General features: G+C 48.7%; 1 protein-coding gene across 1 annotated transcript in view; it reads left to right on the top strand.

Annotated features, from left to right (window-relative positions):
* PPM1H (protein phosphatase, Mg2+/Mn2+ dependent 1H) overlaps nucleotides 1-14,115 on the top strand; it is a 285,325-nt gene that overhangs the window by 251,562 nt on the left and 19,648 nt on the right. Inside the window, exons 8-9 of the mRNA XM_038770302.1 lie at nucleotides 11,673-11,736; nucleotides 13,967-14,074. Coding sequence (XP_038626230.1) covers nucleotides 11,673-11,736; nucleotides 13,967-14,074 — 172 coding nt within the window. The remainder of the gene's footprint in view (nucleotides 1-11,672; nucleotides 11,737-13,966; nucleotides 14,075-14,115) is intronic.

Raw genomic sequence — 14,115 nt, 5'->3', positions numbered from 1 at the left:
AGCCCCATGTGGGACAACCTGATCACTTTGTATCCCCCCCAGCGCTTAGAACAGTGCTTTGCACATAGTAAGCACTTAACAAATACCATCATTATTATTAGCACAATGCTTATCACTTAGTAAGTGTTTAACAAATACCATTTTTTGAAGTATTTATTGAGCACTTACTGTGTGCAAAGTACTGTACTAAGTACTTAGGAGAGTACAGTATAACAGAATTGGTAGAGACATTCCCTGCCCACAAGGAACTTACAGTCCAGAGGGTGAATGGGAGCCTGCAGTTGGGTGATGATGATAATGGTAGTGGTTTGGGTTAAGCGCTTACCAATAATAATAATTATGGTATTTTTTATGCGCTTATTGTGTGCCAGGCACTGTAATAAGTGCTGGGGTGGATACAAGCATATCAAGTTGGACACAGTCCCGGCCCCACATGGGACTCCAAGTCTCGATCCCCGTTTTACAGATGAGGTAACTGAGGCACAGCGAAGTTAAGTGACTTGTCCAAATTCACACGACAAGTGGCAGAGACAGGATTAGACCCATGACCTTCTGACTCCCGGCCCCTTGATCAAACGCGGGTCCAAGCACTGGGGTAGATACAAGATAATTAGGTCCCACATGGGGCTCACCAAGTAGGAGGGAGAATAGGGACTGAATCCCCATTATGCAGTTGAGGGAACTGAGGCCCAGAGAAGTGAAAGGACTTGCCTGTAATCATCATCAATCATATTTATTGAGCGCTTACTGTGTGCAGAGCACTGTACTAAGCGCTTGGGAAGTACAAGTTGGCAACATATAGAGACGGTCCCTACCCAATAGCGGGCTCACAGTCTAAAAGGGGGAGACAGAGAACAAAACCAAACATACTAACAAAATAAAATAAATAGAATAGATATGTACAAGTAAAATAAATAAATAGATAAATAGAGTAATAAATATGTACAAACATATATACGTATATACAGGTGCCGTGGGGAAGGGAAGGAGATAAGATGGGGGGGATGAAGAGGGGGACGAGGGGGAGAGGAATTGTAGAATTGTATTTATTGAGTGCATACTGAGTGCATACTGTGTGCAGAGCAATCACATAAGAGAAGCAGCGTGGCTCAGTGGAAAAGAGTGCGGGCTTTGGAGTCAAAGGTCATGGGTTCAAATCCCGGCTCCGCCAATTGTCAGCTGTGTGACTTTGGGCAAGTCACTTAACTTCTCTGGGCCTCAGTTACCTCATCTGGAAAATGGGGGTGAAGACTGTGAGCCCCATGTGGGACAACCTGATCACCTTGTAACCTCCCCAGCGCTTAGAACAGTGCTTTGCACATAGTAAGCGCTTAATAAATGCCATTATTATTATTATTATTATTATTATTATAGCAGTCAAGTGGCGGAGCCAGGATTAGAACCCAGATCCTCTGACTCTCAGGCCCGTGCTCTTTCCACTAGGCTATGCTACTTCTCTATGTTTCCAAACTCTTGGGCGTTCCTGAAGACTTAGCAGTGAATTGCTTGGCCAGCTTGCTTAGATTATGGAAAGGTTGTTTTCTCCAGGACTGTCCTAAGGAAATCTGCATCTTTAGCTACCCCTTGCTTCCCCCTCCCGTGATAGTTTCCACACTAGCTTGGTCTGCAGAGTTTCCGGTGACAGCAGCAGCCTTGGCAAACTGCCCATGCATGGCCCAGCAAGGCAGTTACTGTTCCAGAGATTTGAGCTGTCCCAGCACCCCCTGAAAGCCCAGAAAGGCTCAAATAATAGTAGTAATAATAATAATAATTGTGGAATTTGTTAAGCGCTTACTTGGTCCCAAGCAATGTAATAATGATAGTAATAATTGGGGCGTTTGTTAAGCACTTACTATGTGCCAGGCACTGTTCTAAGCCCTGGGGTGGATATGAGCAAATTTGGTTGGACACAGTCCCTGGCTCCATGGGGCTCACAGTCTTCATCCCCATTTTACAGTTAAGATAACTGAGGCACAGAGAAGTGCCCAAAGTCACACAATAGACAAGTGGCAGAGCTGGGATAAGCCCTGAGATAGATGCAAGATAATCAGGTCCCACATGGGGCTCATGGTCTAAATAGGAGGGAGAACAGGTATTGAATTCCCATTTTGTGGGTGAGGCACACAGAAGTGAAGTGACTTACCCAAGGTCACACAGCGGATAGGTGGCAGAGCTGGAATGAGAATCCAGGTCCTCTGTGTCCCTGTCCTGTGCTCTTTCTGCTAAAATGCACGTCTGTCTTCTGCTCTCCTGCCTCCCATCCTCACCTCCCTCCCCAGCCCCAGTCTTTCCCTGCCTGGTGCTGGATGTACAGCCCTTGTTCTTAAGGGGGGGCTCTCAATCCAGGCCCCCATCCCCTCTGCTCCCTTTGTTCAGTTGTAGGAGGCTCTCTGTAGCTAGCACTCTATCCCAAAGTAAGAATAATAATAATAATGTGCCAGGCACTGTATTAAGCGCTGGGGTGGATTCGAACAAACCGGGTGGCACATAGAGCTCGGGCCTGGGAGTTAGAAGGTCATGGGTTCTAATCCCGGCCCCACCACTTGTCTGCTGTGTGACCTTGAGCAAGTCACTTCACTTCTCTGGGCCTCGGGTAGCTCATCTGTAAAATGGGGATTGAGATTGTGAGCCCCACGTGGGACAAGGACTGTGTCCATCCCGATTTACTTGTGTCCACCCCAGTGCTTAGTACAGTGTAAGCACTGTACACATAGTAAGTGCTTAAGACATACCATTAAAAAAAAAAGTCCCGCAACGGGGACCCTGGTCTTAATCCCCATTTTAAGGATGAGGTGACTGGGACAAAATAAGCGCTCAGTATATATGATTGATTGAGGTCCAGATAAGTGAAGTGTCTTTCCCAAGGTGGCACAGCAGACAGGAGGCGGAGCTGGGATTAGAACCCAGGTCCTCCTGACTCCCATGCCCTAACCAGTAGGCCACACTGAAGCCCTTTCTTCTGCTGAACCAGCCTCCGAGCCATTTCAGTGGAAAGAGCCTGGGCTTTGGAGTCAGAGGTCATGGGTTCGAATCCCAGCTCCACCACTTATCAGCTGTGTGACTTTGGGCAAGTCACTTCACTTCTCTGGGCCTCAATTACCTCATCTGTAAAATGGGGGTGAAGACTGTGAGCCCCCCGTGGGACAACCTGATCACCTTGTTAACCTCCCCAGTGCTTAGAACAGTGCTTTGCACATAGTAAGCGCTTAATAATCAATCAATCAATTAATCGTATTTATTGAGCACTTACTGTGTGCAGAGCACTGTACTAAGCGCTTGGGAAGTACAAATTAGCAACATATAGAGACAGTCCCTACCCAACAGTGGGCTCACAGTCTAAAAGGGGGAGACAGAGAACAAAACCAAACATACTAACAAAATGAAATAAATAGAATAGATATGTACAAGTAAAATAAATAAACAGAGTAATAAATATGTACAAACATATATACATATATACAGGTGCTGTGGGGAAGGGAAGGAGGTAAGATGGGGGGATGGAGAGGGGGACGAGGGGGAGAGGAAGGAAGGGGCTCAGAATGGGAAGTCCTCCTGGAGGAGGTGAGCTCTCAGTAGGGCCTTGAAGGGAGGAAGAGAGCTAGCTTGGCGGATGGGCAGAGGGAGCAGGGCATTCCGGGCCAGGGGAAGGACGTGGGCCGGGGGTCGATGGCGGGACAGGCAGGAACGAGGTACGGTGAGGAGATTAGCGGCAGAGGAGCAGAGGGTGCGGGCTGGGCTGGAGAAGGAGAGAAGGGAGGTGAGGTAGGAGGGGGCGAGGTGATGGACAGCCTTGAAGCCCAGGGTGAGGGGTTTCTGCCCGATGTGCAGATTGATTGGTAGCCATTGGAGATTTTTGAGGAGGGGATAATGATAATGATGAGAATGATAATGATAAATGCTATCATTATTATACTTGGCTGGCTGGCCAGCCGGCATCTGTGTTCCTGAGTTGGAAGGTGGGTTTCTCACAACTAGGGTAGTGCCCTGGACACTCAGACCCCGTGTTCACCAGAAGGGTTCCTTCTGATCCCGGCGGGGGGCTGTTCTGGGCTGCTGGTCCACCCAGTGTGGGGTGGGAAGGGGTCAGGGAGGTCAAAGGGCACGGCCTGTCCGCACTGTGGTTCGAGATCAGGTTCTCCAGAGCTGCTTAGCGCCAGAGATGAACCAGAAGAGGGTTGGATGAAGGAGAAAGTTAGCATCACGGGAAAGCTCCATGTGGACAGGGAAAGTGTCTGCCAGCTCTTTTATAGTGTCCTCTCCCAAGTGTTTTCTACAGTGCTCTGTACACCGTAAGTGCTCAGTAAATGCCATTAACTGATCAAGAGAGATTCTGGATGGTTTTGATTCCACTTGGGAATTGGGGCAACCAAACAAGCCCCTGTGGTTTAGTGGGTGGCCTATTCAGACAGACAGCTCTATGGAATAGTTCTGTTTGGGATAAGGAAAATTGGGCACTTCACGGGATTGTAGCAGGAATGTGAGCTCAGCCAGGCTTGCTCCCATCCTCCTTATGTCTCTGTCCTGGTGAGAGTCAGTCAGTCTATCGTATTTATTGAACGCTTACTGTGTGCAGTATTCCCGGCTCTGTCACTTGCCTTCTGGGTGACCTTAGGCAAGTCACTTCACTTCCTCTGTGCCTCAGTTACCTCATCTGTAAAATGGGGATTAAGACTGTCAGTCCCTGGCCTACATTTTACAGGGGCACAGAGAAGTTAAGGGGGTTCTCAAGGTCACACAGCAGACATGAGACCAAGTCAGGATTAGAACCCAGGTGCTTCTGACTCCCAGGCACATGCTCTCCCCACTAAGCCTTGCTGCTTCTACTAGTGTGGCTCAGTGGAAAGAGCACGGACTTTGGAGTCAGAGGTCATGGGTTCAAATCCCAGCCCCACCACTTGTCAGCTGTGTGACTTTGGGCAAGTCACTTCACTTCTCTGAGCCTCAGTTCCCTCATCTGTAAAATGGGGATGAAGACTGTGAGTCCCACGTGGGACAACCTGATTACCTTGCATCCACCCAGCGCTTAGAACAGTGCTTTGCACATAGTAAGTGCTTAATAAATGCCATTATTATTATTCTACTAAACCATGCCGAACTTGGCACCATAGCAAGCACTTAACAAGTCCCAGAGTCACTATTATCCCTGCAGCCAAGAGAGGATCCGAAAGCTCCAGAGGAGGTGACAGGGGCGGTGAAGGGCAGGGACTGTCTGTCCCCAGGCTGCCCAGCATCCGGGTCCAAAGACGGGCACGAAGCCAGGGAGGGCAGAGCGGCAGCGGGAGAAAGGGGGTTCTCTCCTCCTGCCACGTCCACTTTGCAGGCTCGGGTCGGAGCAGTGGGGTTCGAGGTCTCTGGTGGGCAGGAATTTGCAAGCAGAGGGGCAGCTAGCCCAGGGCCGGCCAGAAGGCCGACACCATCTAGTCGGCCACGCCCTGGGTGGGTTCAGTCTTGCTCCCCTCTCCCCACCTCCCAACGCTCAGCCCGGTCCCCGGGAGGCCGCGAGGTCTGCTCCTCTGCTCTCTGCCCGACGTCCCCACGCGGGAGGGAGGAGGGTACCAGAGAAGCAGCATGCCCTAGTGGATAGAGTATGGACCTGGGAATCAGGAAGTCATGGGTTCTAATTCTGACTCCTCCATTTGTCTGCTGTGTGACCTTGGGCGAGTCACTTAGCTTCTCTGGGCCTCAGTTCACTCATCTGTAAAATGCGGATTAAGACTGTGAGTCCCTTATGGGACTGGGTCCAACCCGATTTGCTTGTATCCACCCCAGCGCTTAGTACAGTGCCTGGCCCATAGCAAGTGCTTAACGAGTACCACAATTATCACTGTTATTATTAGGAGCTGATGAAAAAGCCACTTGGCCCGCAGCCTGCCCAGCTAAGTCCAAGATGCCCTGTTTACTCCCACCGGCCATCCAGGACTCTGGCCACGGGCAAACAACCAGGAAGCTCCCTTCAACCAGTCCCCAGTCAGATGTGGCCTCTAGCTAATCTGTCTTTACTCTTTTTGGTGTCCTTTGACTCCACATTGGGGCAAGCTGAAGAGCAGATTGAGAAATTCCACAGAAAGCTTCATGAAGCGACTCCGGGCCGGCGCCAGTATTTCGTATAAATTGATTTATTGAATCAAGCCCAGAAGCCCTGTTACAGAAAGTCGGGCTCTATCCTCTAGAGGGGACCACCTAATAAGACAGCCCCGACTGACAGTCCTCATTAGCTTTTCCATCCATCCCAAGGCAGTATTTAAAGTGGCAGCCTCCCCCTTTTAGGCCGGAATTTATCTGCCGGACATGTCGCTGCGTCTAATTAACTTAGCGTTATTAGTCATTCAGATAAGCTGCCTTCCTTAACAGCGTGACTCCAAGAGTGATGGAGAGTAATTGGGAAATTAGAGCCCTGAGCCTTTACCTCCCGGATTCCACTTCTAACCCAAAGTCAGGGAACGGTACCCCCGAAGTCTCCTTTGTTAGTATTTCCGATTGGGGAGGAGGGGCGGACCGAGCACCCCTGCGGCGGCGGGGAAGCCGGTGGGATTGTTGTGCCTGTGACTTCAGCCGTGGACTTTCCGGAATCACCGGGGAGAGATCACATTTTAATTTCGTAATTACTTCACAAGAAAGCAGTCTTCCCCCAGTCATGCCTGATATTAATTTCCTCCCAGTAACTTGTATTTCCATAATTTCATGGTTACGGGCTGCCTGGACAGCAGTAAGTCTTTTGAGGGGAAAAAAAAAGTGGGCCAGGATGGCATTTCAGGTGGAGGGAAAGCTGGTCCAGAGAGACCCCTCTCCCCCACAGATGGAGCAGGATGCGGGGGTTTGGAGAGGCTCAGTGGAGGGGGATTGGAGAAGGCAGATGAGGTAGGCATTTTAGGTCAATCGATCAATTGAGGGATGAGCCCAGGCGACCTTGGAGAGCTCTTAGGAATAATTGCGGGTTTGTTACCACTTTCTATAATGATAATAATTATTATGGAACTTGTTAAGCGCTATGTGCCAGCCCTATCTGTCCCTATCTGTTGCCAAATTGTACTTTCCAAGCGCTTAGTACAGTGCTCTGCACACAGTAAGCGCTCAAATACAATTGAATGAATAAATAAATGCAATTGAATAAATGAAGCATTCTAAATGCTGGGGATGCTACAGATTAATCAGGTTGGACACAGTTCCTGCTCCACATGGGGCTCACACTTTATCCCCATTTAACAGATGAGGTAACTGAGGCCCAGAGAAGTTGTGACTTGGTCCCCTTCTGTTCTCAATCTACACTCACTCCCTTGGTGACCTCATTCACTCCCACGGCTTCAACTATCATCTCTACGCTGATGACACCCAGATCTACATCTCTGCCCCTGCTCTCTCCCCCTGCCTCCAGGCTCGCATCTCCTCCTGCCTTCAGGACATCTCCATCTGGATGTCCGCCCGCCACCTAAAGCTCAACATGTCGAAGACTGAGCTCCTTGTCTTCCCTCCCATACCTTGTCCTCTCCCTGACTTTCCCATCTCTGTTGACGGCACTACCATCCTTCCCGTCTCACAAGCCCGCAACCTTGGTGTCATCCTCGACTCTGCTCTCTCATTCACCCCTCACATCCAAGCCGTCACCAAAACCTGCCAGTCTCAGCTCCGCAACATTGCCAAGATCCGCCCTTTCCTCTCCATCCCAACCGCTACCCTGCTCATTCAAGCTCTCATCCTATCCCGTCTGGACTACTGCACCAGCCTTCTCTCTGATCTCCCATCCTCGTGTCTCTCTCCACTTCAATCCATACTTCATGCTGCTGCCCGGATTATCTTTGTCCAGAAACGCTCTGGGCATATCACTCCCCTCCTCAAAAATCTCCAGTGGCTACTGATCAATCTGCGCATCAGGCAGAAACTCCTCACCCTGGGCTTCAAGGCTGTCCATCACCTCGCCCCCTCCTACCTCACCTCCCTTCTCTCCTTCTACTGCCCAGCCCACAACCTCCGCTCCTCCACCGCTAATCTCCTCACTGTACCTCGCTCTCGCCTGTCCCTCCATCGACCCCCGGCCCACGTCATCCCCCGGGCCTGGAATGCCCTCCCTCTGCCCCTCCGCCAAGCTAGCTCTCTTCCTCCCTTCAAGGCCCTGCTGAGAGCTCACCTCCTCCAGGAGGCCTTCCCAGACTGAGCCCCTTCCTTCCTCTCCCCCTCGTCCCCCTCTCCATCCCCCCATCTTACCTCCTTCCCTTCCCCACAGCACCTGTATATATGTATATATGGTTGTACATATTTATTACTCTATTTATTTATTTATTTATCTTACTTGTACATTTCTATCCTATTTATTTTCTTTTGTTGGTATGTTTGGTTCTGTTCTCTGTCTCCCCCTTTTAGACTGTGAGCCCACTGTTGGGTAGCGACTGTCTCTATGTGTTGCCAATTTGTACTTCCCAAGCGCTTAGAACAGTGCTCTGCACATAGTAAGCGCTCAATAAATACGATTGATTGATTGATTGATTGTGACTTGCCCAAGGTCACAGAGCAGACATCCAAGATAATGAGAGCCATCCCAGTCTCTTCGTGGCTCCCAGTCTATTCATTCATTCAATCCTATTTATTGTGCGCTTTCTGTGTGCAGAGCATTGTACTAAGCAATTGGGAAAATACAATAGAGCAATAAACAGACACATTCCCTGCCCACAGTGAGCTTACAATCTTGAGAGGGAGATGAGAATACAAATAGAGGCAGAGCAGCCTCTTGGCCGGATGCCCCTTGGTGTGAGGGCATACCCAAGCCCTAGGCCCATGATGGTGCCTGGAAGTGAACAGGCGCTGCCTCCCTTGGAGCCCCATTGATGAGAATGATAATAATTATGGTATTCATTAAGTGCTTACTACGTGCCAAGCACTGTTCTAAGCACAGGGGAGCCCCTCTCCCACATGGGGCTCACAGTCTTAATCCTCATTTTGCAGATGAGGGAACTGAGGCACAGAGAAGTTACCTGACTTGCCCAAGGTCACACAGCAGACAAGCGGCTGAGCTGGGATTAGAACCCTGGTCCTTCTGAAAATGATAGGGATTTGCTTTGATTCTCAGTGGTTATTGAACCATACCAATCAGTAATACTAAGAGTAATAGTAATAATTATTATTATGGTATTTGTTAAGTGCTTACTGTGTTCCAGGCTCTGTACTAAGTGCGGGGAGAGAGGAGGGTACGAGCAAATTGGATTGGATGCAGTCCGTGTCCCACATGGGGCTCACAGCCGTAATCACCATTTTACAGATGAGGGAACTGAGGCACAGAGAAATGAAGTGACTTGCCAAAGGTCATACAGCAGACAAGTGGTAGAGCCAGGATTAGAACCCAGGTCCTTCTTACTCCCAGGCCTGTGCTATTAACTAGGCCACGCTGCTTCTCTAGAGTAGAATTTGAGGGCCTATTACATGTAAAGCACTGTTTTAAATTCTTTCATTCATTCAGTTGTATTTATTGAACGTTTACTGTGTGCTGAGCACTGTACTAAGCGCTTGGGAAGTACAAATCAGCAACATAAATGCTTGGGAGAGTCCAATAGACACAATCCCTGTCCTCAAGGAATTTACAATCTAGAGGGAGAGCGTCACTGAAGTCATTTACAGACAGGAAGATGAAGACAAAAGGGATATGTGCATGAATTGGTGCTGAATAATAATAATAATAATTGTGGTATTTGTTGAACGGTTATATGTGCCAGGTACTGTAGTAAGCACTGGGGTGGAAGCAAGCAAATTGAGCACCCTGTCCCATGTGGTGCTTGTAGTCTCAATCCCCATTTTACAGATGAGGGAGCTGAGGCCCAGAGAAGTGAAGTGACTTGTCCGAGGTTACACAGCAAACAAGTGGAGGACCCGGGATTAGAACCCATGACATTATGACTCCAGGCCCATGTTCTGTCTACTACGCTGCAAATATCATTCCCCCTAAAGTAATAGGGTATGTTCAATATGGGCACAAGGGTCACAAGAGATTGAAAGCAAACAGATCAAATGTATCATCAAATCAATGCTTTACCTGTCACCGCTTTGTGAATCATGCCTGGCTTAAAAAAGACCATATATTTGTTTTTTTAAAAAAGGTGATCTTGGGCGGGTGAAGTAGCCCACCTGGGAGGCTGAGATGATAGTCTAGCCATGAGGATGATGTAACCAGAATTTATACCCCACTGGTAACTGTTTGGTTAAACAAGAAGGGGATGGATCCAAGACATGTTGTGCAGAAACAGCCATTAGGAACTGAACAGTAGGTTGAACATGAGTTCAGGATGACTATTATATTATACTGAATTGAATTGTACTCCCTAAATGCTTAGTGCAGTGATCTGCACACAGTAAGCACTCAATAAAAATGATTGATTAAATGATTGGTTGACGCTGAACATTGAGAATTTAGGATGCCAGGAGGTTGTGCAGGCCAAAAGTGCCAGCAGACAGAAGAGGGCCTGGGACAAGTTCATGGACGAACAATCCAGAATGGGCTTCCAGAGGAGAAATTGAGGATGTAGAGGAGGGAAGTTGTGTTGGCCAACGGATGGTCCGTCAACAAACATCAGGGTCAATGTCCGGGGCAGGAACTGCACATGGCTCCTTCAGACTTCCTCCAGGCTGCTGCCAGGGATAGAATCCAGGCCTAGACGGGTACTGGCTCACCGTGCAGGAGTGGGCATTGCTTATGTCAATCAATCGATCGTATTTATTGTGTGCTTACTGTGTGCAGAGCACTGTACTAAGCACTTGGGAGAATACAACAGAACAAAGTTGGTAGACACGTCCCTTGCCCATTGCAAGCTTACAGTCTAGAGGGGGAAAGCCTACAGCTCCTGACATTCCCAAGCGGTCTCCCATCTAAATACTAACCAGGCCCATCCCTGCCTAGCTTCCTAGATCAGACAAGATCGGGCACGTTCAAGGTAATATGTCCGTCTCCAATTCCGGAGTCCTCCCCAAAAAGACCTCTCCTTTCCTCCCAGGAGGAGTTTTTCCCTCTGTCCCAGGCCCAGTTGGCCAGACAGCTTGTTTTGCGGTTCCAGCGTTTCTCAATTCAGATGTGTAAAAGCATCATCTGGATGGTGAGCGGGGAGGCGTAAACTGTGGGATAAGCTGGCAATCCTGCCCAGGAGCCATTTGAAGGCTGTTGTGAAACAAAGGATTTTCCATCGACCTTCACAAGCCCAGCCAAGGTCAGGTGGGCTGCAGATATCCTGCACCAAACTGTCCACGGTACCAAGCGGACTTTCTTGTAAGCTGTTCCTGGAGGGAGGAACTAAATCTGGGAACCGCTTCAGCCTTCTCACCCGTCAACACGTTGCGGCTCATGGCCAAGGGCCCATAAGGTGGGAAAGGTCCCCTTCTCTGGCACCCGAGCGCAGTTCATGGAATGCCGTGCCCAGGACTCTACCTCAGCTCTTGGCAATGGCGGGGCAAAGGCAGTTTGATGTTGGGATATACTGAATCTTTATAGTTCATCTGTCTTTTCATTCCTTGTGATGGTGTTTTGCCAAAACCACCTGCCCAATTGGAGAGAGGAAAAAAAAAAATAGAGAAAATCATCGGCAGTTTGAAAAGACAAGCTCTCCAGAAAGGGGGAAAAGAATCCTACCTTCTTCTGCGGGGCAGTGGGTTACTAATTGAGTGCAAACTTTTTCTAAGAACATGTTATTTATCCCCTACAGGGCATACAAAACCATCGAGGACGATGACTTGAAGTTTCCCCTTATATATGGAGAAGGCAAGAAGGTAAGCTTATGGTCTGGTCCCACTCCACCCCAGCCCTCCCGCTCCCCGAACTGAAGGGATACAGGATTCCAGGATGTCTGTGGCAGTCTACCATTTTCCACTCAGTAGCTCTTCATTTTATGGTTTTGACAGCTTGAAAGACTATCACAGAGGTCATAAATCAGACTACCTTGGCTAGCTGGCTGGCAGGAGGGTGGATTAAAGATGAGTTTTGTAACAAACTTAGTCGTGCCCGCTCACTTTGCTCTTGTTTCACCATCTGCATCTGACCTGTAAGACGTTATTTGGGGCTTCATTGCAATCAGACCGCATCCGAATCACCTTAAAATGTCAAGTCCATGGGCTCAGAGCCCAGATTTGGAAGAGAGAGATCAATCAATCAATCAATCAGACCCATTTATTGAGTCCTTACTGTGTGCAGAGCATTGTACTCAGCACTTGGGAGAGTACGATACAACAGAGAGCAATACAGTACAAAGTAGAGTACAACAGATCTGAGGAAGGCCAAGGAGCATGGTCGCCCTGTCACTAAGACTTGGAATTCGAAAGTGTTCTGCAAGCAGAGGTTGTGGCTAAAATCGTATAGCGAGAGGAATTGTTGGGGTGGGTGGGTTCACGGTTCAGGCCTGTCTGACAGCCCGTCCCTAATGTTGCCTTCAATCAGTCAATCATATTTAATGAGTGTGTATTGGGTGCAGAGCACTTTACTAAGCGCTTGGGAGAATATGACATAACAATATAATGGACACATTCCCTACCACAACAAGCTTTCCTTCTGCCCTTAGCGGCGTTCAGCCGAAAAATACTAGTTTGATCTTTGTATCAAAAAGGAGACAAAAAGTCACCTCCTACGTGACAGTAGCTTGTAGAGAGTGCCGTTCGCAATTCCCTGACGATGAATAGCAGAATTCCGATCCCCGATCCCAGCAGGTTCTGTCCCACAATATCTGGAGGATCAACTCAGAGACCTGGAGACTCAAGCAGCTGCTTTTGGTGGGCTCACTCGCGTTCTTATGTACCTCGAGTTTGGAAGGCTTGAAATATTTTGCTCTCCCTTCTGGGGCACAGAGAATTTTGTATGCCCGGTGATTATTTTTCACGTCTTTGAGGGATTGTACGTGAAGAAGGTCTGAAAGCTTTGTGCAGTAACTCCCGAGATAAGTTAGAAGAAGAGTAGCCAGATCCGTGGCTAGCCCATTTTGCCCGTGGCTTCTGGGTGGGGGAGGGAGGTGGAACCGGAGTGGTTGAGTCAGAGAGAGAAGAGGAGGGTGGGGTCATTCCCACTTAGCGCCGCTTCGGCCGTAACTCTCGGGGCTTTCCAGCTCGGTGTTTTTTTTTGTTTTTGTTTTTTTATGGTATTTGTTAATCACTTACTCTGTGCCAGTCACTGTGAGCCCCCAGTGGGACCTGAACTGTGGCCAACCTGATTAGCTTATATCTACCCCAGCGCTTAGAACGGTGCTTGGCACATAATACCACAGTTATTCCACAATTATCATTATTATTATCATCATCACTAATAATGGTATTTGTTGAGCGCTTGCTTGGTGCCAGGTACCGTTCTAAACGCTGGGGTGAATATAAACAAATGGGGTTGGACCATCCCCCCATCTTACCTCCTTCCCTTCCCCACAGCACCTGTATGTATGTATATATATATGTTTGTACATATTTATTACTCTATTTATTTATTTATTTTGCTTGTACATATCTATTCTATTTATTTTATTTTGTTAGTATGTTTGGTTTTGTTCTCTGTCTCCCCCTTTTAGACTGTGAGCCCACTGTTGGGTAGGGACTGTCTCTATATGTTGCCAATTTGTACTTCCCAAGCGCTTAGTACAGTGCTCTGCACATAGTAAGCGCTCAATAAATACGATTGATGATGATTGATGATGATGGACACAATCCCTGTCCCACATGGGGCTCACAGTCTCAATCGTAATTTTACAGATGAGGTAACTGAGGCTCAGAGAAGTGAAGTGACTTGCCCAAGGTCACGCAGCGGACAAGAGGGGGCTCCTGGATTACAGCCCATGACCCCTGATTCCCAGGCCCCCACTGTATCCATTACACCGTGCAGCTTCTCCACTCTGCCGTGCTGCTTCTCTGTATGCAGAGCCCTGTGTCCAGAGCACTGTACTAAGCGATTGGGAGAGCACAGTATCAGAATGTTGGTGGGCGCGTTCCCTGTCCGTGATGGGCTGTGTGGTTTTTTTCCCGTCCCCAGGCGCGGGTGATGGCCACCATCGGCGTGACGCGGGGGCTCGGAGACCATGACCTGAAGGTCCACGACTCCAACATCCAGATCAAGCCATTCCTCTCTCCGGCTCCCGAGGTATCACGTCCCCTCTGACGTTGGTTCATTCATTCATTAAA

Source organism: Tachyglossus aculeatus, chromosome 2 (genome assembly GCF_015852505.1).
Source record: "Tachyglossus aculeatus isolate mTacAcu1 chromosome 2, mTacAcu1.pri, whole genome shotgun sequence".
Lineage (NCBI taxonomy): Eukaryota > Metazoa > Chordata > Mammalia > Monotremata > Tachyglossidae > Tachyglossus > Tachyglossus aculeatus.
This window is presented reverse-complemented; position numbering and strand designations above follow the sequence as displayed.